At 35.3% G+C, this 23,698-nt stretch overlaps 1 protein-coding gene across 1 annotated transcript in view; it reads right to left on the bottom strand.

Annotated features, from left to right (window-relative positions):
* LOC149530655 (rho GTPase-activating protein 1-like) overlaps window positions 1–22,162 on the bottom strand; it is a 98,106-nt gene extending 75,944 nt beyond the window's left edge. The window contains exon 1 of the mRNA XM_089808509.1: window positions 21,305–22,162. Coding sequence (XP_089664635.1) covers window positions 21,305–21,720 — 416 coding nt within the window. The 5' untranslated portion in view covers window positions 21,721–22,162. The remainder of the gene's footprint in view (window positions 1–21,304) is intronic.
* Window positions 22,163–23,698: the final 1,536 nt, after the last annotated feature.

The following is a 23,698-nucleotide window of genomic DNA, read 5'->3' as shown; positions in this document are numbered from 1 at the left end:
AATTGGTGCCTTTAAAAGGTGTTCACTAGCATTCCCACTTCTTGACATGAAGAATTGGTGCCTTTAAAACTAGCATAAACTATCTAAGTGAAAAGCTGACTCAAGACAGAAATGCACCTCCATCCTCATGTGTCCTTTAGATTCCTAATTGACATTTCTACACTCTACCCATCAAATGCAAGATTGAGATCTCCAAAAGCCTCATAAATAATCAAGGTTTTCAAGCATTGGGGTGTTACCTTCAACAAGTAATGCTTCATTATAAAGAAGATTTTTCGAACAAATGTGATACAATGTATCCAAAACAGAAACATAGCTACATATTACAGTGTATATACATTGTTAATGTTGTAGCTTTAGTCGGTGGACCTAGAGATAATCCTTCTATGGTCATTTGGTTAATCATCAATTAGACAAAATCTCACATATATATATATAAAATCATGTTTATATGTATTATTGTTAATATATTGTCTAATGATGATTTACTTATAATTTACCATATAGAGACATGTCTCCTCTTCTCATATTTATATACATTCAAATCTGCATTTGGAACAATTGGAAGACACAGAAATAAATGGTAGTGTCATTACATTTGCAGAAAATGATCCTATAAAACTCAGCATGGTATCACAGCAGGACTGCAAATGATATCATAGATGTTGTGGATTATGCAAGGACAATTCATATAATTGATCTGGTATGGATCAGACGTACACAATGATTTTAATAACAATTAACATTCAAGAATTATTACAGGGAGGATAAAGATAGACACGAATAATGCTCATCCAAACAGATAATTATCCAGGCAGCGAAAACTGCTTTATCAACATCTCTCTAAGGAGTGATCATATATAACCATCATCCTTGATAGATTCAATAAATGAGACTGAGCATCCAAAAAGATTGCAGATTAGCAACATCCAGATAAGGAGTAAGTAGAATGCATTGAAAAAAAAAAACTATGATGACTATAACAGTTATATATATTCAGCAGCAACAATAAGAAAAGAGAATGAGAATTAATCTTTGGACATAATATAGATTGTTAGAAACTTTAAAATTACATTCGGGAATAACTATTGCATCCTCCTTAGAACAGTTTGGAGTTATAGTGGTGAGAAGAGGAACGAACAATTGGAGAGGACACAATTGATGAAGGAATTCATTATCATATAGCGATTAGGAGACAACAACAGAAATACAGAGGAGACAATCCAAAATACAGCAGGCCCATAGAGGAAGAAAAATTGAGAAGATGATACATATTATCGCTAGTATATAGTAGGGATTTGTTCTCTATTTGCAGAGCGATGAAGAAGGTCAGCTGGTCACAATGTCATCTGAGAACAAAATAATCCTCAAAGGCAACAAATTTACTTAGGAAGACCCTACATGGAAGCCATACACGGGATATGAATAACCTGTGACCATATCAGTGTCGTCAAACTGCAAGAGGAAATAACGTTTTGCAAGCCATTAACATCTGATAGTAAGTATAAGGAATGAATTACAAATACCGATCACTTATTTCTTCAAATGAAAACCTTATTGACGTAATATGATCTACTCAGGGTGAAGAGTAAAATATGGAGAAATCCAATGCTTCAAATATAAAATATAGTTTAATCAAAGACAATACCTTGACAAATGAAAGAATGTGATTCGTTTTACCAAGGAGAGGGAATTTAGTAGTTTATCACAGATTACATTTCTTTCATGTTTTTTTTGTAATTGATCTGGGGATGAAAATTGGGTCACAGTAGATAGTCAAGATGAACATAATAGTCATTGCTAACAGCGACATTATAACTAAGTCGGCAAATAGAGTAAGTTTCGATCAGCACACCAGCAGTCTAAGGAGCAGACGGTAACAGTAAAATTGGATAAATTCCAGTCAGCGCCCCATAATGGAATTGACACCCAAGAAACAAAGGAGTTCAGGAGTTCATCGCACCAAGCATTCATAGGAGAAGATATCGCATAGGGTAGGGGAATCATCAAGAGGAGTATGCGGCTTATACGACAGGAAGAATTAATAGTGGAGGATCAAAATCTAAATGTCCAGACTTTACCATACACAAAAATGAATCTGCATCCAGAGGATACACTCCAACCTTCCTTTAGGGAAATCACCGATTCAATAAAGAGCAGATCGTGAAGGGATTAACAACTATGCTATGCAAAAGAAGAAATGATGAATAAGGATTCGAAGGCTACCAAATCTCGGAAAGCCACAATATTCATATTCAACACACGGGAACTGAGTGACAGGAGGAGATTGGAGAGAATTATTATTTAGAAAAAAGAAGCAAAAACAACAACAGAGCAATAAAGAAAAACCAGGACGTTACAGTCAGCAACGAAAGTATGTACAAACAGCAGTCTTTGTAAACTTGTCAGCAAATAAGCAATATCCGATGGTAGATACATGTCTACAGTCATCAAATGATGATAGGTAGAAAATATTGTTAATCAGAAAAAGAGAGATAAAGCAGCGAAAATGGGAAAAAGTACAACAAAAACAATGATAAAGGAAATGTTAGAACTATTAGACAATAGTATTTAGTGACAAAGAACATCAACACACAAGCATGGGAAGCTTCATAGAGTTAACGGTAATTAAAAGACAATGAACATATTTATTACTGTGAATTAAGAAGACAAAGATTGAGACATGCATATTAATAGCCAAGTCCCACAATAAGCAACTAATGATTTGGTGAAGTAAAACACCAAGTGGAAGACAAATTGAAGTGGCCAGTGATTGTTCAAAAATATAAACAATGAACATCTAATAATCATGGGCAAAAACAATTAGGGCAGTTCCAACTGGGTAAAATATTAATTCATTCTCCATCATTTAGACTGCCCAACCTAGATTATTTATGCTTTGCATACATGATTCTCTCCATACCTAGCTTTCCTCATTGGCATATCTATAGATGTCATATGAGATATTCTTAAATAAAATGGTCCTTGTGGAGCCTATGTTACAAAATTTTGGGACATAATAAAAATATAAAAGTAACAGCCACCCCCACCTCTAATCTTCCTTAGAAAGTTGAGGATTGTAGAAGATTAATTTCAATTTCAATATGGTGATAAAAATTCTAATATGAATTTCAATCCCATCACTCTATGAATTAAAATCTTTGTATTCTAGACATCTAGACTATTATGGACATAATAATTGAAGTCATCAATATTATCAGAAAGCTAATGTTATTCTAAGAAGGAATTTGATATTATCAACTCTATTCAGAAGATTGAACACATAACTTTGCATGAACACAGAAAATTGGAGTTGTTGTGAACAGTTGATGAAGCTTTTGGGAATCCATTTGAACCATCTATTAGCCTCTGTTTAATGAATGAAGCTCAGAGTATGAGTTGTAGACTCATTCTTGTGGCACAAGATTCTTAGTCAAGATACTGGCATTCCGTGGATGGGTTTAGACAAATGACAAGACATATTTCTGCTATTGGTAAACTTAATAAATGTTTTGGCATTCATTTGTTGAAAGGACCAAACTGGAACTTGAAAGAAGACCATTACTCAGAAAGAAGAAAGGAGAAAATTATATCTACAAGGAGTTGATGAGATTTCTCTCCAAAAGAGTAAGATAAGTATTCTCTCTTGATAATGAAATAAGTGGGAATTTCACATTGTCGGGGAAATTATAACCAATGATTCATTCCCACTTCAACCATCCTTAAAAGAGATGTCAAGGAAGTGACATCATTAAAGTTTCAAGTCTGAACAATTCTTTGATTTGATGCATATGGGCCTTCATTAAAGCAACGTGTATCAAGGATGCACAAATAAGTATTCATTAACCTTAAGTATTACATTTATCCACTCATTGTACTCTCTCTTAATTTTATTTCCATATGTACTATAAGAGTTATCTGCCTTGATCTTTTCCTTTATGTTTGAGGAAGTTCTTGCAGGAAAATAAGGTTGGTACTTTATACATGCTACCAAATATTCTGCAGACTCAATCTTATGACAGTATCTCCAATGAAGCTTGTGATCTAGAATTCATTAGTCATTTAATGATCAAGTTGGATAAAGTGAGGCTCTTGAAGCAAATATCTTTGATGGTTGAGACTATGAGTATCCTTATATATAAAGAGGGAGTTTGTCACTTCTTCAGAGGCAACCTTGTACGAGAAGGTCAGAAGGTTGATATCAGATTTAGACTGAGTATAACATTCCATCAAAAGCAACCTTGGACCGAAAAAGTCTACAGATTGAGAGGGAGAAGTTCGAGGTAAAATTCCTTGTAATACATTCTTCTCTATGAGAGAGAAGTTTAAGGAAAAAACCCTTGTTCCACCCTCTAGGAGCAGGTATGATGGATCCACCCTTTGACTTGGTTCATGATAGATATGATGTGAGTTACTACAAGACTCCATTGGAAAACATCGTGAGAGGTGATGATCTTTCATCGATGTTTGTATTGTGAGGTCACTATTGTAAAGTGACGATCTTAACAATGGCTCGACCTGTTATCATGATGGAGACTACATTAAGTTGTTGTCTCGAAATTGGTAGGAGATCATTATAAAGAACGTATTACAATAGACTATATTAAGTTGTCCTAGAGTGACGGAGATCATGATACTTGTCCTGATGGAGAACATGACATTTTGATTACTTTTCTCTCATAGAATACATTTAGTTGCTGTCCCGGAGTATGTCGGAAATCAGATAACTCATATCCTTCTAGGATATAACATATTGTTTTGATAGGCATCAAGAACATGATGCCAGTGTACATACCAAGAGAATATAAGTGTGACTGATATTTCTTGTTGAGTCATACTTCGGATGATATCGTAAGATAATATCCATGGTTACCAGGAGACCCGTCTCCTACACCCAAAGAGACACGTCTCGGAGACCCCCAGTACCGGAGACGTCCCCAAAAATGTTTCGATGCACGAGGTTTTGGTTGCCATCTCCGAAGTCCCCCAATCAACAATTAATGTCTCCCACCAAAAATATTGAGCATAAGGCATCATAAAACTTCCTAAATCTTATTCTCTATCATCACCCCTTAAAAATTCGTTATTACTTATATGTTAGTAATTATAATGATAGCCATTATAGCTTTCCAATCAATTTGCTTAACTGCCTCTAGAAAGACTAGTCAATGATGTATAATTATTTCCTTTTCTTGTGGTGTTATGATCTACTAACAACTCCTCATTTAAAGAGATCACATAAATGGTAATAAGAGATATTTGCGTAACATCAACTCAATCATTGGAAATAATGGAAGCCACTGGGTATCTCCAACCTTCTCAAGTATCTTACAGGGACAAATCCATACGAACCTTCTCCAGTTTCAGAAGAACAATACAAAATTTGTCATAGTCACACATCTCATATCCTTTGGCATCTAATATAAAATATACATTGAGTTTTGAACTCTTTCACCCTTCAACATAATGACTTTTGATTTTTGTGTATCTAAATGTTATAATACCACTATTCTTGTTTTCAAAGTTCTATGTTATGATATTTTCTAGAAGTTATTTAATTATATTAAACAACAATTAATGTCTCCAAGTATCCCCGTCTCCTATTTTTTAAAATTAGTCATACCAGTACCAGTACCAATCTCCAAGGTCTCCAAGTACCCCAGTCTCCTACTAACCTTGATAATATCTAAGTTGATGGATATATGATGATATCCTTAAATATGGCATTTCAAGAATATCATATTGAAATGATATCTCTCTATATGCTTGAGAGCATAATGTGTTCTATAACAATCCTCCCTAGCTAAGAGGGAGTGTTAAAATTGTAGCTTTAGTCGGATTGAATGGACCTAAAGATAATCCTTCTATGGTCATTGGTTAATCATTAATTAGACAAACTCTCCTATATCTACTTATATGTAACCATCAATTAGACAAACTCTCCTATATCTACTTATATCTACTTATAAGTAGATATAGGAGAGTTTGTCTAATTGATGATTAACCAATGATCATAGAAGGATTATCGCTATGTCCATTCAATGTTGTAGCTTTAGTCGGACTGAATGGACGTAGAGATAATCCTTTTATGGTGATTGGTTAATCATCAATTAGACAAACTCTCCTATATCTACTTATATATATAAATATATATAATTAAATTTATATATATTATTGTTAAAATAAAAGAAAAATGGCGAACTTTTGTAGAAAAGCGAAAATAGCAGAGCATTCGATCAATTGTAGAAATAAGATTATAAACCCTAGGTCGCATCAATGGATAGATAGTAATTCCAGAGCCAACTCGAAGGACCAAGCCAGATCACAAAGTCCCCAAGTCATTAAAGATTCAGCAAGATCAGATTATGCGGTTAAGACTGCAAACAAATTCCCCATTCCGGAGAAATTTGAGAAGGAAAACCATGGTCATCCTAGCCATCATGGAGAAATTATCCAACAAGAGGATTCAAGTAGGCAGATAGTCGATATGCTTAAAATTAAGAGTTCCATGGTCGAATCTCCCCTCATTTTTTCAGGCGTGACAGGTATCTTTAGACCTCTGCCGATCTTTACTATAGATAATCTAGACAACCAGATTAGGGTTTTTAACCTTACTAAATATGCCCGTCCCAACCGCTACGAGATCGCCAAAAACCAATAGGGTTAGTTAGGTTTGAGTCTTTAAATCTGATCCATTCCAATAGGATAGGATTTACGCACCCATCCTCTGCTAGCGCTTCTAGTTCTTACATTCCCCCTCATCGTAGACTTGTGGTTGAGAATTCTCTTGCTCACTCCAAACCTAGTAGGTATCCCGGTCCTCAAACTCCATGATTACCTGAAGATAATTCCATCTTTATCACCAACGAAGAAATCGAAGATATATGGCTTGACTATCAAAAGGTTGGAGTCTTCGTAGTTTGGAATGGCCCCAAGAAAGATTTACTTCATCTTTCTAACTGGCTAGAGGAAAAATGCGAAGTGCAGGTAAGTATTTCTCACTTCTCAGATAGAATTCTTTATTTGCATTGTATGGATGAATATGTTAAAAAAGATTTTATTTTTGTGTCTAAGTGCTTTTTCAAAGGTTATGCTATTGAATTTATAGAATGGCATCCAAATTTTAGAGAAGAAGTGTTAGATATTATGTTACCAACTTGGTTTAGTATACAAGCGCTACTCCCAGAGTTGCTCCAAATAGAGATCCTTAGGTCATTAGGAACTGCTATGGGAGAACTAATAGGTATTGATGCATCCTTTCAGTATTGTAATAATGTGAAAATGCTCATCAAAACCAAGATCAATCAACCGGTACAGATGCAAAGGAAAGTGATTACAAAAAGAGCAACATATGATTTAAAACTACATATATATGAGGGTAAAATATTAGAAATTATAAGACTAGATGACAACAGAAAGATCGGATTTAAGACAATGCCACTTACTTCAGACTTCAACAAGAAGTTCCCAATGATGAGAATCAGGAAAAAGAGAATATGCCAAAGGATTCCAAAACATAAGACTCCTACATCTTCTCAAGGGAAGATTGAGATTCATACAAAACCTACTTACACAGAAAAGATAGACAATAGAAGGAAGGGGGATACATCAGCAAGTAGAATAAAGCTTAACTCAATCATGGTGGCTAATCATAAGGAAAGCCCAGGATTGACACAAGATGATAACCCAATAGCAAAACAGAGATCTAAAGAAAAGCATGGAGTATCAAAGGGCAATAAAAGACAGAGTGAGACAGCAGAAAAAGGTAAAGGCATGGAAACCAGTTGGAATATAAATTCACAACATTTTGATGGGCAGTTGACATCTAAAGAAACAGAAAAGGATAAGGATAGCCCCATTGTTACTAAGGATCAGGATCTATAGATAACTCAAAGAAGAGATACTATGGATAAAAATGAAATTCTTTCATGTGAAGATGACAAAGACAGAGTTATCTTAGCAACACAGCAAACAAAGGTAGTATTGGACAATGGAAAGGGCAAGGTAGAGGACATAGAGAATTCATTGTTATTCGAGTTTAATACAGAAGATGAAGGGGTACACAAAACCCTAATGGAAGAGACTAAAACTGAACAATGTCAGGTACATGCAACAGAGGACAAGAGTATAACACCTTTCAAAGAGGTTTCCAACAGGTTATGCAAATTTTGGCAGACCCCATCAGCTTCAGTTAGCTCACCTTTTACCCCAATCAGTAATCAAAAGGAAAAGAACACTAGTGCAAAGAGTACAGGAAAATCTCTTTCAAAAAAACTTTAGGATTTCTTAAATGAGGACAATATATTTGAACCAGAACTAGAGATCTTGAGCACATCTAAATCAGAAGAAGATAGTCTTGATCTATTAATTGAGGAATTAATTCAAGTGTTTAGTTTGGAGAATGTTGACAATAGCGCTGATGCTCAGAAAGAAGAATTAATTCAGAGAATAATCAAATTAGGAGGAGACAACTATACATGTGAAGATTTAATAAGAGATCTATTGAAGATTGAGGCTAAGGATAATGATAAGAGTCAATCCCAGATAAGAGGAAATGGAATATTGATAAAGAAAAGGGATAAAACTGTGGATAAGGACAGCAAAAAAAGGTTCAGATCAAGAGATAGAAAATCATTCAAGTCTAATAAATCATATCTTAAGAGAACTGGAAAATGAGGAGGCAGAAGGGAAAGTTTGTAATAAGATGTCTGCTGCTCAAAATGCGGAAAAAAACTTGGAGCCACTTAGGATTCAGATGAACCAAGAAGGTCTAAACTCACCTAAATGCGGCAAAGTGAAAGGTAAAAGAGGAAGGAGATCTTTGAAGGAACTTAGGGAAGCGGATGGTCTCAACAAGGAACAACAAAAGATAGATCAGTTACTCAACATCAGGAAGGGGAAGTGCCTTCCCAAAGAATTAAGAAGATTACTACATGGAATGCTACGGTTTAAATGCCCCTAGCAAAAAAAGGCTACTAAAACAAAACCTTAAATTATTCAATTCTGAAATCATTTTATTACAGGAAACAAAATTAAATAAGCTAGAAGGAATTAAATTAGATAAAATGCTAGGTCTATGGAGCTCCATCCTTCTAGAGTCAGTAGGTGCTTCAAGGGGTTTAGGTCTACTTTGGAACCCTAGGAAGGTTTTCTTAGATATTTTAAACATTAATAATAATTGGATCAGTGGTAGTGTTCAGAGTCTGAAATCAAACCTAAAGTTTATTCTAATTAATGTTTATGATCCAATAAGTAATTTGGGGAAAAAAGCAGTTTGGGCAGAAATCAGCATTTTTATGAACAATTTTAAGGATAGTATGTTCTTAGTAGAAGGAGATGTTAATACTATTCTAAATTTAATTGAAAAAGCAAGTGGAACTCAACAAATCTCCCAATCATCCAAAGATTTTAAAGAATGGTGTGGCGGTCATAACTTGATTGACATCCCACTCATAAATGGGAACTTCACATGGAATAATAGGAGGAAGGATTTTGTTTACATTGCTGGAAAATTAGATAGGTTTTTCATTAAAGGTGATTTGGATGTTAACAATTTGAATATTCAATCCTCCATTCTGCCGATTGTTGGATCTGATCATTACACAGTTAGATTTGAATTTCTGGAACCTCATAAACCTGCTAGGAATCCATTTAAATGTGAAAAAATGTGGTTTCTAAACTTCAACTTTATCAATAATATTAAAGTATGGTGGGCTGAAGATAATTTTGAAGGTTTCAAGATGTTTATTTTCGTTTCTAAAATGAAGATGCTTAAGGAGCGGATTCTCCGGTGGAATAAAGAACACTTCAATAACATTTTATTAAAAAAAATAGATATAGAAGAGAGACTAAAGGATTTAAACTTAGAAGTAATTAGGAAAGGTATGAATAATGACAGCTATTTGTTAGAAAAAGAATTACTCATAAACAAGAGGATATATTATCCAAAGAGGAAATGTTTTGGAGACAAAAATCAAGAGAGAGATGGTTACATGAAGGGGATCGGAATACAAAATTCTTCCATAATTCCACCTTATATAACAGAACTAAGAGCAAAATATCCAGTATTAAAAACCACTTGAGTATCTTGACTAATAAACCAAGTGAAATCGTGGAAGTCTTTGTGGAGCATTTCCAGAAAATTTTAAACAATTATAAAGGGTCAAACAAAGAAGCTCAAGCTAAGTTACTCAAAGTTATCCCTAAAATTATAACAACCGAAGATAATAAGGTTCTAAATCAACCTATTGCTTTGGAAGAGGTTAGATAGGTAGTCTTTAATATGAATCCTGATAAATCCCTTGGCTTAGATGGTTTCCAAGCCTTTTTTTTCCAAAAATGCTGGGATATTATTGGTCTTGACCTTTGGAAAGCTATTGAAGCCTCTAGAGACGGTGAAGCCCTGTTATTGGAAATCAACTATTCCTTTCTTACTTTGATTCTCAAAAAGATGGAGCCTGAAATTCCCGGGGACTTCAAACCTATTGCTCTATATAATACAATTTACAAATTTTTTTCCTAAAATTCTAGCAAATAGATTAAAGGGTATCCTACCAAAAATAATATTTGAGGAACAGACAGGATTTGTTCCGAGCAGATCCATTCTTGATGGCATTCTTACCATCCAAGAAACAATTCATTTGGCTTGCAAGAACAAAGAGGCATGCATGTTCATGAAACTAGACATTCAAAAAGCCTATGACATGGTTGATTGGTGGTTCCTTTGTAAGGTTCTTGAAACTTTCGATTTTTCTCATCAATGGATTAACCTCATTTTTAAATTTATATCTTCTCCCAAAATTTCAATACTTATTAACAAGACACCAGAAGGTTTTTTGAAACATCTAGAAGTATTAGACAGGGAGATCCGTTATCTCCTTCTCTCTATATTATTATGGCTGAGGCATTTGGGAGAGCTATTACTGAAGCCTACAATAATCAGAAGATTTCAAGCATCACTGTCACAAGGAATATGCCCAACATCACGCATCAACAATATGCAGATGATACTATTCTACCAGGCAAAAGTGCAGTTAAAGAGGCGCTTGGCTTTAAATCCATCATAGAATCTTATATGGAGGCCTCTGGATAGAAGGTAAATGAACTTAAATTTGAGATTTATTTTATAAACACAAAACTTGCAGTAGAAAATCAGATATATAATATCTTGGGATACAAAAAAGGTCTATTTCCTTATGAGTATTTGGGCATTGCTCTAGAGAAAGGATTGACGTCAAGTAAGGGTTGGGACAACACTTTGGAGAAAGTGGACGCTAGGTTAGGTAGTTGGAAAGATAAATGGCTTTCAAAGGCTGGAAAGAGTATCAAGATTAGATCTATTTTATCCGTCATTCCAACTTCCCTCTTTCTTGTCTTCCTCTATCCAAGCGACTTCTCCTCAAACTCGAGGCCAAACTCAAGAATTTTCTTTGGAATGATTGCGAGGAAGATAAAAAATTGGCTCTTATAAAATGGGAGAACATCTGTAAACCTAAGGACATGGGTAGGCTAGGGATTAAGAATTTACAATGGCAAAATGAAGCTTTAGGTGCTAAATTAATATGGTGTTTCTTTAAGGAAAGAGAACACAAGTGGGCGAAGATTTTGTACAATAAGTATCTTAATGTGGACGATCCTCTATCGATTTTCAGAATGAAGACCCTTCCTAGAGGGTCAGAGAGTTGGAATTTTATGATAAAGTATTGTCACCTTGTTAGTAAGTATCTAACCTGGGATGTAGGTAAAGGGTGAGGAGGCCCCATATTGGGAGGATTCTTGGGATGGTCATCCTCCAATAGAGTCTAGTTCCATCCCTAAGGATCTTAAAGAAAAATTAGTCAATCCATGGGGAAATAAAGTCAATAACTACAAGATAAAGATTACTTCGGAAGGTATATCTAGATGGATTTGGAAAACTTTGGAGGGTGTGGAAGTGGATCTAGCTACTAAAGAGTCTTATGAAGAGTTAATGCTAGATAGGAAAGTCAAGCAACTCGAGAGAAACGACGAACTTATCTGGGCAGCATCAAATGACGGGAAATATAGCATGAAAAATGGATACAAAGCTTTGATACACACAAAAATGGGATAAAGTGGAAATTCCACTTAATCTTTGTTGGGACTCTACCTGTCTATCAAACGCGGGATTTTTTTTGTGGCTAGCATTCCAAAATAGAATCTTGACAACGGACAGATTTAGTAAAATAGGCTTTCAAGGTCCTTCGAGGTGTGTGTTATGTAAACAAAACAGCGAGGATGCGGATCACCTATCATATAGTTGTCCATTTACCCAAGTATGTTGGGAATGGCTCAGACATATGTTAAGGTGGTCTACGCCTTTGCCAAATTCACTTTTTGATCTCCTCAAAAGGTGGCCTACTAATCAGGTTAAGGGAATTTATAATAAACTCTAGAACATCAGTCCTTCCATCCTGGTATGGGAAGTTTCGAAAGAAAGGAACAAACGTATTTTCCGTGACTCAGAATTGAAACCAGAAGAGTTGATATTAAAAATTGAAGCTAGCATAGTTGAAAGAGCTAACTCCCATCTCAGAAACTCCATGAAAGAAGAAGGCTCCTTCTCTATTTGGGATGGACAAATGAAAAAGAATTGGATAAACTTGATTAATCCTCCTCTTGTCTATTTTAATAAAAGCAAGGAGGCTAGGGAAAGATGCAAATGGTCGCCCCCCCCCCGAAAGGATGAGCTAAACTTAATTTTGACGGCGCAACTAGAGGCAACCCGAGAACGACAAGTATTGGTTGTATCATCAATGATGATACAAGCAAATGGATCGCTAAAAAAGCCATGTCCATTCAGCCAACTTCCAACAATCTGGTAGAATTAGAAACCCTAGATAAAGGGCTGCAACTTTGTCATAAGTTAGGTCTATCAAGAATCATCATTGAGGGTGACTCGCAAATCATCTTAAATGCAATTAGGAAATGTGCAACTCCCAACTGGGTCCTTAACTCTAAGCTAGAAGAAGTTCTTGGACTTTTAAATTGGTTTGCAAAAACCCAGATATGTCACATTTTCCGAGAGGGTAATCAGAAGGCAGATTATTTAGCATACAAAGGAGCTAATGGTGTTAACTCCTTGGTTATCAAAGACGTATCTTAAATACTTCTATCTTTGTTATTATTTAATACTTAGGCCTTTTATATAATTAATTTTATAGTTTGGGGTAATTCTCTTCCTAAACTTATTTTCAAATTAGTTAAAACCGAATCTTTTATTATCCTTGTAGTGGTCTCCTCTTTCTCTTGTTTTGTCCTTTTTATTATTAATAAGTTTTATCATTTTTTTTATTTATTTTTTTATTTCCCCCTTGTCGTTTTCGTATCATTTAGCTGGCTGGCGTCACTTCTATTTTGCTTATGTTTTTCCTTTTAATGAGTGTGGCATTTAATTCCTCTGGTTTTTTCATCATTCCTTTTTCAAATCCCACCTGTGCTTCGACTCTAGTTGGTGTCATCATTTTATGACGTCATGGCAGATAGTGCTTCTAGGTCCTTCGCCTGATATTGCCTTTTATTCTCTGGCTGTCACTATCTCTCTATATCATTGGGCATATTCTTTCCTTGGAGATGGATACCAACATCAGTGTATTTCACACTTCGGAAAATCAAACAATGGCATTCCGGGGTAACGTCAAACCAGAGAGATGGAACAAAATCCTTAAACCAGTAGATGACATGACAAGGATTGCTATAAGTAGAGCCATTGGAGAAGGGGTTTCCGACTATAAATATACTTAGAGGACGAATAGTGATGTTATAGGCACCTTTATAGGTTGTATGGCAAGAGCTAGGGTGGACCTATGGCTCATTATCAGACTCTACTGCAACATCTTCGACCCAACTTGGAGAAAGGGTCTCAAACAAGCCGTTAGAAGCATAGATGACAAGCTACGTATTCCTCTTCTAGAGAAGTATATGGATCTCCCTCCGGCGTCTCCAGATCTAGAGGTAGCTTTTCGTCGACCCTCACTTGTAATCCATGAAAATTTAGCTTTTTATCGGGAATGGCCCAAGATGGAGGCCAGTACTCAATTCCTCCTCCGGTGGAGAGGAATCGTAGAGGAGGAGAACAGAGCATGGCTAACCAATTACCTTAATGTGTTCAAGGCATACATTCAACCTAGGGTGATCTTCAATAATCTAGAAGCCCTAAACTTTTGCACTCCAAATATGGAGAAAACCAGTAGGGCAAAGTTTGATTTTGAATTCCCACCCAACTTTCATTTGGAGAATCAAAATGACATCTCTGAAGTCATTATGGTTTATCGAAAGTAAGTAGCCCTCTGGTGTGGGGTTGGGGAGTTTTCTTTTGATCCTAGGAAGTTGAATAGGCTGATATTAGTATTAGGGCTATGTTTTCTAGTATGGTAATTTCATGATGTGCCCTTTTATGGGCCTATGTGATGTTCGTATGTTTATAGTTACCTGTTACATTTTGGTAGTAGTTTCGTGTTCTGGGTCCTTTAATCTTACTACTAGAGATAGGTCTCAAATACTTATCTTGGGGTTTTGGTTCAATGATAATGGTTTAAAGGTTGACAGTGGTATATAGTCAATAGTCGTGGATCAATGTATACTTATGCTCAGTATGAATAGTTTATAATAATAACACAAATATTTCTCTCTTTGATGGGTCTAATGCTGCAAAATGGTTAACAAGATCTTAAATGTATTAAGAATTGCATATATGTTTTAATCATTATAGAAATGGCTCTCTATGTTTATGGTTATCAGGATCTTAAATGTATTAAGAATTGCATATATGTTTTAGTCATTATAGAAATGGTTCTCTGTGTTTTTTCTTGCAAATTAGAGTTTCTTCTCCAAGCTATCTAGTTTTAGATTGGATTATCAATTTTATTCAGCAGGGCTCACTGTATTTGAATCCCTAATTTGAAAGATCCGAGGGTTTGGATCTCAATTTCATTTTATTTCATCTTTCTAATAATTCGAGTATGGCACGTTGGGCAGAGGAGGCATTTTTAAGATTTCTGCTAGTAATGATGTTTAATTCGTCTAGCTTAGGTTTACTATTGACATCCTTTTGTTTGGATCAAGAGGTTAGCTGATTTGGTAAGGCAGATCGAGTATTAAATGAGTTTCATTTGAGATAACTGGAATTCAGTTTCAGTTTTGATCAGGTTAGGGTCTGAATTTAGATCTTAATATTATATTTCCTAGTATATTAGGTATAAATTAGGATAGTGTTTTCTCCATCACAATCCTAGTATTAAAATAAAGTATAGTAAATTAGGTAAGCCTCAGGTCAGTGTTTTCACAATCAGAATTTAAATATAATTATCTGAAAGTGTTTAAATTCTAACAATCTTATTGATAAGTTTTTAGTTAAGAAAGAAGGGATTACAACCATATTGGCAAATCGGTAATGTTAATTTAAAAGGTATGAATAATAATTTATTTGGTTCAACGTAGATTTCAGGTTCTAGAGACGATTGCAATATTATTACTAATCGGTTTGTTTGACAAGATAGCCAAGCAGAGTGAACATATTTATCTTCAATAGAAGGATGCAAAGAGAGGTGGATGGAATAATCCTCGAGGAGGTCTCAGCTGTAATTAGAATTATTTTTCATTTGCAATAAAATCATTCTATTGTAATAACAGGCATTGTTGATAATCTGACTGGGGTATGCCCCTTTTATAGTGTAATAATAAAGGACTATGGTCCCGGGTTAGACTAGAGGTTTTCTTCCCCGTTCTTTCCTATCAATGCCCGTTTGAACGATGGTACGTTATTGTAAATAATTTTTTATTAATAAAAATTATCAAGGCCTTGGCCATTTACCGATCAAAAAAAAAAAGTTTATATATATTATTGTTAATATATTGTCTAATGATGATTAACTTATGATTTACCATATAGAGATATGTCTCTTCATGCTCTTCTCATATTTATATGACGTTCAAATCTGCATTTGGAAGACACAGAAATAAATAGATAGTGTTATTACATTTGCAGAAACGATGCTATAAAACTCAACATATATAGCATGAATAAAGAGAGTTATGCAAGAGCTGAACTACACCATATCTTAAAGAACCTCCAACTATATCATGCACCAACCTTTATATGATTTTCAAAAATTTAATTTTTAAAGATATTGATTTGAATAAGTAAAGATATTGATTTGCATAAGTCAGTATAAAATTTACAATAAATTAACAAAACATTCCCAAAAGCCCTTTTGGCACAACTAGTTCCCACATGAGTTCCATTTTTGCATGTAAAATGCAGTTGTCTTTTGCTTCACATATACAGGAAAAAATTCCTTCTTTTGTCATCATTTTTCTTCCATGGATAAAGTCATCTTCATTGCAAAATATATCTCCTCTTCCAACAAACATAACTGCAGAAAATAATTAGAAGTTTCTATATTGTTGGCACTAGAAGAAATATTGGAAACGGAAAAAGCATATCATCACGCTTGAGGATTTCAATGATAAAAACCCTCCCTCTTTTTTAATTTATTATTTTTTAGTTTCTTTTTAATATTTTATCAAAAGCATTGAACTCAGCTGCTACATACTATGCTTACCTATAAAATCACTAATAATTTAATAAAATAAAGCTGCAGCCAGAAAAGGGATGATACAAACCTTTGAATATAAACCATTAAAAGGGCCAAAAGTTGATGTGGGCATGGCTAGATGGTTTTTTAAATTATGACATTTGAGGTTCTCGAATCTTCCACAATTTCTCACATTTCCATGGCTTTCTTCTAATCATGGGTTCCCTGTTTTGCAGACACAGATATATTGTCCACTCTGATACCATAAATAAATTTACATGATTTCAGCACAGAGGAAAAATGGTATTATTATTCAGTCAGGATTTCAATAGTTGATTTAAATTTGATTACAATGGGGACTTCACATGGCCTCATAATCCAACCACCGGAGCAACCTCCTCATGGGAAAGTATTCTCACAAAAATAACTATTAACAAATTTTTACTTATTCAAAAAGGCTTATTTAACATTACTTTGTTAATTACTACTACTAACATACTTAGATGCAAATACAATTCAAAAGATTATTCCTCAAAAACCTCTGAATTCAGCCTCTTAAGTTCTGAAAGGTATACTGTAAAAAAAAATCATATTTTTTTCCCAGTACACTTCTATTGAAAAGAATCCCTTGTGTGATTGCCCCTGAGAGATCACAGGCACAACAAGGATATGATGGATTTTGGTATTGGCAGTTCCTAGAACAAACAGACCACTCCGATTGGATAGCCCTCTGCCTTGGAAAACCTCTCTGGTTCTGAAAAGCGAGACATCTCACATCTGTAATAAGCTTCTTCCTGGACAGATGTCCAACTTGTACAGGAAGTGGGCAAAGTCTTGGGATTTATCATCATATCCCAGAACCAGTTAAAGGTAAAAAGAAAACACTTCTGCAGATCTTAAATGCAAAAGTTCAGCTTCAACTGCAAGAATTGCCAAACTTTGGAAACTGCAAAGAAATACCAGCAGATGGAATTCATCACCTTCTAGGGATTGTTACAGAAATCATAAACATGCATTTGAGATTCTCATTCGACATCGGAGCATAAATAAAAACTTAGCGACAGCTTGCCAACAATAGATGCAGAAACAAGTCATAAAATACAATCTGTGGGTGCAGGTAGTTAAGGGCAAAAGGGCTCATGAGCTCTTGCTGATCTGGTTATTCAAACAAAATTTGAATAGGAAAAGGCAGGAAAGTTAAAGAACAGCCTTCAACTTTGTGGCTTCCGAAGACCAACCAATTCCTTAAAAGAAGGTAAGGTTTCTTGCATGGAACTTCAGACATTAAAGCCATCTACTGACAAGGACTGGCAAGCTTTGAAATCTGAAAAAATTGTCCTTCTGAAGACATGATAACCTCCCTCCAAGGTGAGCTGACCAAAGCCTATCTATGACTCCTAATAGATCTCAAAAATCTGTTTATCTCATCCCCCTTTGACTCAAAAAACCTAAACAAGCTCCCCTTCTTGTTATGCTTGGCATTAGGTCTTAGCTTTTGTAGACAAGATGTAAACATCAAGTGTTGTTAACAATTATAGTGAAGCAGCCTGTCTCATTTATTACTGTCTTCAATCTAAGCTCTCACTGATGACTTCTAATGTGCACTCTAGAAGGATATGAATTCAAATTTAGAATATCTTCCTCCTTTCAAGGATATCATCATGGCAATTCATTATTTTCCCCTGCTTCCTTGACCTTTGTTGTTCACACTGATGGTGACCTATATCTTGAACTTTGTCACCCTTACACTTCATTGGGTGATGCCATTGAATCGAGTGACTTCAATTAATGCACCAAAACCTATTAGATGTAATTATAATTGGGTGATGTCTGTCTTTTGAGTAATTTAAGTGCCTGCATTGAGACCCATCAAATGACTAGTCTTTATTTTTTTGAAAGCCATTTGTTGATGGATGTAATATAGTCATGCCTTATGGGAGGCACCACCTCCAACTAGGAAAAATCCATCCACAATTTTCATGGAATCCCACAGTGAATTGCTTCTATCATAATGAGGGTGCAAAAATGGACAATATGCCCTTGCCAACAAGTCACCGATCCCCCTCACTCACAATTTTCATCAGCTCACCCTGGCTGATAATGCTACTTTGACCTTTACTGTATTGCTTTTCCTTTCTCGCCACCCCATCCCTTAGGATAATCTTTCATATTCACCTTGTCTCAATTCATTTTGATCCTTCATATGTCACTGTTTATGCCATCCACTTTTACCAGCTTATGTTCAACTATTGTTCCCTCCCCATACTCATACCAAATTTGCCTTCTTATCCCACGTCTTTTGGGAGATTGTCCTTGACTCCTTTTCTCTTTCAATTTATCACTGCACATCAGCTCCCCATGATCATGCATGCCATGTGAATTTTGACTCTTTTTCTCATTCAATTTTTCACTCCACATCAACTCACCATGATCATACATGCCATGTGAATTGCTAATAACTGAGTGTACACCTAAGCATAGGAAGATTTGATTTTACTATTCCAAATTTGTCTTCCATGTCCTCCATGTAAAAGGGTTATCTCCACCTTATTTGTTGAAGAAACATTTGTTTCTACTCTCTTGGCATCTCGATAAATCATAAATATTTCCTCATCCTTTTGTAGAGTTTGTGTGCTGTGTCACCATTGATATTTTGCATACCACTCAAAGTTCAGATGTTGCCTAGTTACATGACAACAACAGTTCAATCATGAAGGGAACATCTTAACAATGTTTTCTTATGGACTATCTATACTCAACATAGTTGTAAAATGAAATATATTTCTTCCTTGCATTTACATCCATAGCCTTTTAAAAATTCACAAAATATGCTTAATTACACCTTTGGCACATGGAGTTTAATTAAAAGTATCACTTCATATTCTAATTTAGTTAAAATTTATAGTCTGATCCTAATATGATGGAAGGAAATTACATGTCTTATTACAAAAAAAAAATCGATCAATAATGGGCTAAAGCCTAGATTAATTTTTATTATTAATTGAGATTAATTACTAGTATGTGTTAAGCTCGAGTAGAGACTCGAACCCATGACCTTCCTCGTAAGAGGCTCACAAGTTACCATTGTGGTATAGGCTCTTGCCTGCATGTCTTATTACATATTTATTTTAGTCAATAATCCAAAATAACTTGACAGAATCAAGTCCATCCATCAAATGTAAAGTGAATAAGCCTCAACCAAATCTTCACTAGACAGACCAATTTTGAGGAAATAAATTTTATATGCCTCAGCTGAATAAGATAGCTCAATTTTGAGGACATAAAGTGAATATACCTCGGCCAATTTTTAACTAGGCAAAGCTCAAATTTGAGAGACAATAACTCACCTGCAAATGTTCTGTGCATAAATTATACTTTACCGTTCACAAAATGACAAAAAGAAAATGCCTCTTGGAGTAATAACCCAGTAGAGTAGGTTATCAATGATCCAGAGAAGATTTATGTTCCAATCAAAACCAGAAGATGGAAACGAAGTTGTGACAATCAAAAAGCAATAAGATGACACAAACCTACCATGCCAGGATTTCTTGCCTTGCTACTCCACGTATGATTGCATTGGCTAAAATATTTCTCACACAACAATGAAACAAGATCACCACACCTAATATTCACGTACTCTAATCAGTGTAAACCTAAGTCATCAGAAAGCCACTAAGCTACTAAAAGTCATCTGCTAAAAGAAAATTCATGGATCAGACATTATTTCCCTTGTTAAGTCGGGCTCTTGATTCTTCAAGTTTAAGCAGGATTCCAGCATAGGTTTAGGACGTTCACTGAATCCTGGCCTACCCAACTTCATTTTACGGACAAGGTGATTTTCCCCTTCTCAATAGGACTAAAAAAGCAAATTTCTTTACAAAATCTACCAAAATCTTTATAACACAGCAAAAAGCTCTCTGCAGAAGGTAAAATGTAAGCTACTAAACAAGCGTACAATGACCCAATTAAGTTCAAGTCTTTTGAGGATTCAGATCAAAGAATGGGACGGGATTTCAGCAGCAATAAATCATCCTAAATGGAAACACTAAATCAATACAGGTGGGACACACATCAAGCTCTCCTCTTATGGTGGATCGAAAATCATTCAACACTGGAAACATGGTGTATTTTTTGTATTTTGTCCATGGATGCATCGGGTCTAGTTGGATCTCCCAAAAATCTTTCCTTTTTAGCTTGTAAACCTCGGATGAGGTTATAGGACAGATTGTAACACAATTGCAGTGTGCCTGAACCACATTCTTCAGTTTTGCAAACATCGGTGACTCTCAAATGTGCTCCATAATTGTTGCACGTCATCCTTTCCACGTTTCTTCGGAAATTACGGGCAAACTCATTACTGTCAGCAGATTTGAACCTCCCCCACTACTGTCACACCATAACCTCTTGAACTGTAGTTCAAATACAATTCAACTCACACTAAAGTGTATTTCCATTTTACTCGTTTACCAAAGGCATGTCATAATTGGACATGCCAGTATAATTGAAATTAGATTGTGGACGCTATTACTTTGCAATTATATCTGGCAGCCATCAAGTTTATTTCTGTTTGGGAGGCATCCAAAAGCAGTTTCGTTGCAAAAGCAGGGCAAAGCAATTAACTTAGTTAACAAATAGCTCAGAGTCTTCGACCCTAGACAATCCACTCCATTCCAGGATTTTCCATCTTCCAAACAAATCAATATCAAAAGAAGAAAATAAAAAAACAATTTTGGAACCCACAACATTCATACCTGGCACTAGGAACTCTTCTGGGAACCTCAAGCTCAAACTCCACAGGCAACCCGAGAAAGCCATTGTAACGATCAAAGGTGACATGAGCAACATGCCTGACATTTGTAGGCCAACTGATCTCCATCGAACAGGAAGAAGAATCTTCCCTATCAGCTCTGCAGGTAACCAAGGACTTTCTGAAGGCAGCCAAGAGAAGGGCAAGTACAGACAGCTGAGCTCTGTTCTGATCTTCTTCCTTGTCGTGTTGCTCTAACTCTTCCTCTGCTGTCCTAAGCCTACGGTCATGTGAGATAAGAGGCGAAGTGGTATTCACCGCTGTCTCATCGTCATCTGAAGGGGGCTGAGAGTTGGAGGAGTTGGAAGAGGAATACTCAGGCGAGTGCGAGTAGTGTTTTGAAGGAAGCACCTCTGTCATTTTTTAGTGGGACAATAACATAGACACTCGAAAAAGTGAAAACAATATTTGTTTACAAAATAGGCGAAAATTGGTTGGCCTGAATTACAGAGAAGGGGTATTTTCATGATGTAAAATGGAGGCCTGAAGACCCATTAGTTGCTTGAGTGCGAAGGAGCCATAATAAGAAAAGAGTCAATGTGACGACATGTTTTGGCGAATGCTTTGGAATTTGAGAATTTGGATTGCTTGTGGGGGAAGAAGTAGTTGTTTGTTATGATGGGATTTGGGGGCGGAATTCAAGCGAGACTGCAATTGAATATAGATACATGGATGGATTACTAATTCTAAATGGTTGCGGTGATGGTGACACTGGTGAATCATCAAAACTAATGATGTCATGTGATTATTGGTTGTATGCTTGTGTTTTATGCCATACACACTTTTACACACGGGATGCGATATGGTGGGGCTCGGTTTTTGGGTGCTATATCTCTACGGTAGCTCTGCAACTATCTGTACTTCTTGTGACGTAGCTTTCGGACCAAATTGAATGATACAAAACACCCTTTCTTTTCTCACTAAATGATGTACGTATATGGGTTGAATTGAAATCTACATGGTGGCTTTGGTTACATCTAAATCTAAATATTCAGAATGTTTAGAGGAGAAAAAGTATATTTTTGGTCTTATTATTCTTTTCTTTTTATGTTTATTTCTTTATATTTTACATATAATCTATTTCTTCATGTATTGAAAGAATATAAGATAGAATAGTGCAATTGTAAGAATGGGCAACTAAAGATTCCACAAGATTACAAATATAACATTACAACAAAAAAAAGTGACCAATAACATCATATAGCAGCCAATACATGAGACCAAAATAGCACCCATTACGTAACAAAGCCTACAACAACAATGGCCATGACAATGAAGCAAGTATGTGCAAACGCATTTAAGATACAGTCAGAACAACCATAATTAAAATCGAGGCAGCAAGGAAGACATTTCAAATAAGCAGTTGATTCTTTAAACTGACAACGAGACAAAGCTTCTTGTTGGTGAATAGTTGGTTGGTTTGGCATTAATAGTTAAAACTCGAATTCCAACTTCAAATCCTTTAGGGCCCATTTGGCTCATGGAATTAGACCAAATTTGGCATTTGCATATACTGAATTTGTAAAATTATGTGTTTGTGTCCAATATGACAAAATGGAATTAGAATTTTGGAATTCTAATTTTGCCTCAAATTCAAAATAGTAGTCTTTTCCATCTAATAATTGGGATTGAAAAATGAATTCCAATTCCACTTTTTTGAAGATTGAAAAAAATTACATTCTATTGATTTTTCAAGTCCATCGGTGACAACATTACATTTTTTACCTGTATTTATCAAGTCCCAAAAGATTTGTTATCAATGTCTAAACCTATTCTTGTCTGAGAAAATGTTGTAACTTGTATTTGTGTTCCATTAATCAAGCCCCACAATCACCATGTTGAATCCATATCTATCAAATTGGATTTTGTTGCTATACAAAATTGGTACTACATGTGAAAAAATTGGTACTAGGTATCATATTTGTATTTTCAATGTCAATCATCTCCATTTTGTTGTAGTATTGGAGTTGCAAAAACTCTGTCAAATTAATGTTACGTACTTTTTATTGACAATTAGCAAAAACCTATGTTATTACTCCATTTGTTCAAAATCTATAGAGTCGTCCTCTTGCAAAGAAGAATCCTCAAAGCCACATGATAAGAGAAAGCCTTGAAAATACAATAATAATGTACTGCATCTAATTCGTATGAGGCATGTCAAGTTTATGTGAGCCACTTATTCATCAAAGTTGGTTCTTCCTGAACTGTGAAATCCTTCACTATTTTGAAGTTAAGACATTTCATTGTTTTTCCTCTCTCCAATTCCACCTTACGCTATATAGCGCTGTGAAATCGGTGGTAATTTTTTATTCTCCACTATGCATAGCAAAACTTAGTT

This window comes from Cupressus sempervirens, chromosome 11 (assembly GCF_028749045.1).
Source record: "Cupressus sempervirens isolate cs-2001-9-10 chromosome 11, ASM2874904v1, whole genome shotgun sequence".
Taxonomy (NCBI): Eukaryota; Viridiplantae; Streptophyta; class Pinopsida; order Cupressales; family Cupressaceae; genus Cupressus; species Cupressus sempervirens.
The sequence above is the reverse complement of the archived record's forward strand: the minus strand, read 5'-3'. Positions and strand labels throughout refer to the sequence as shown.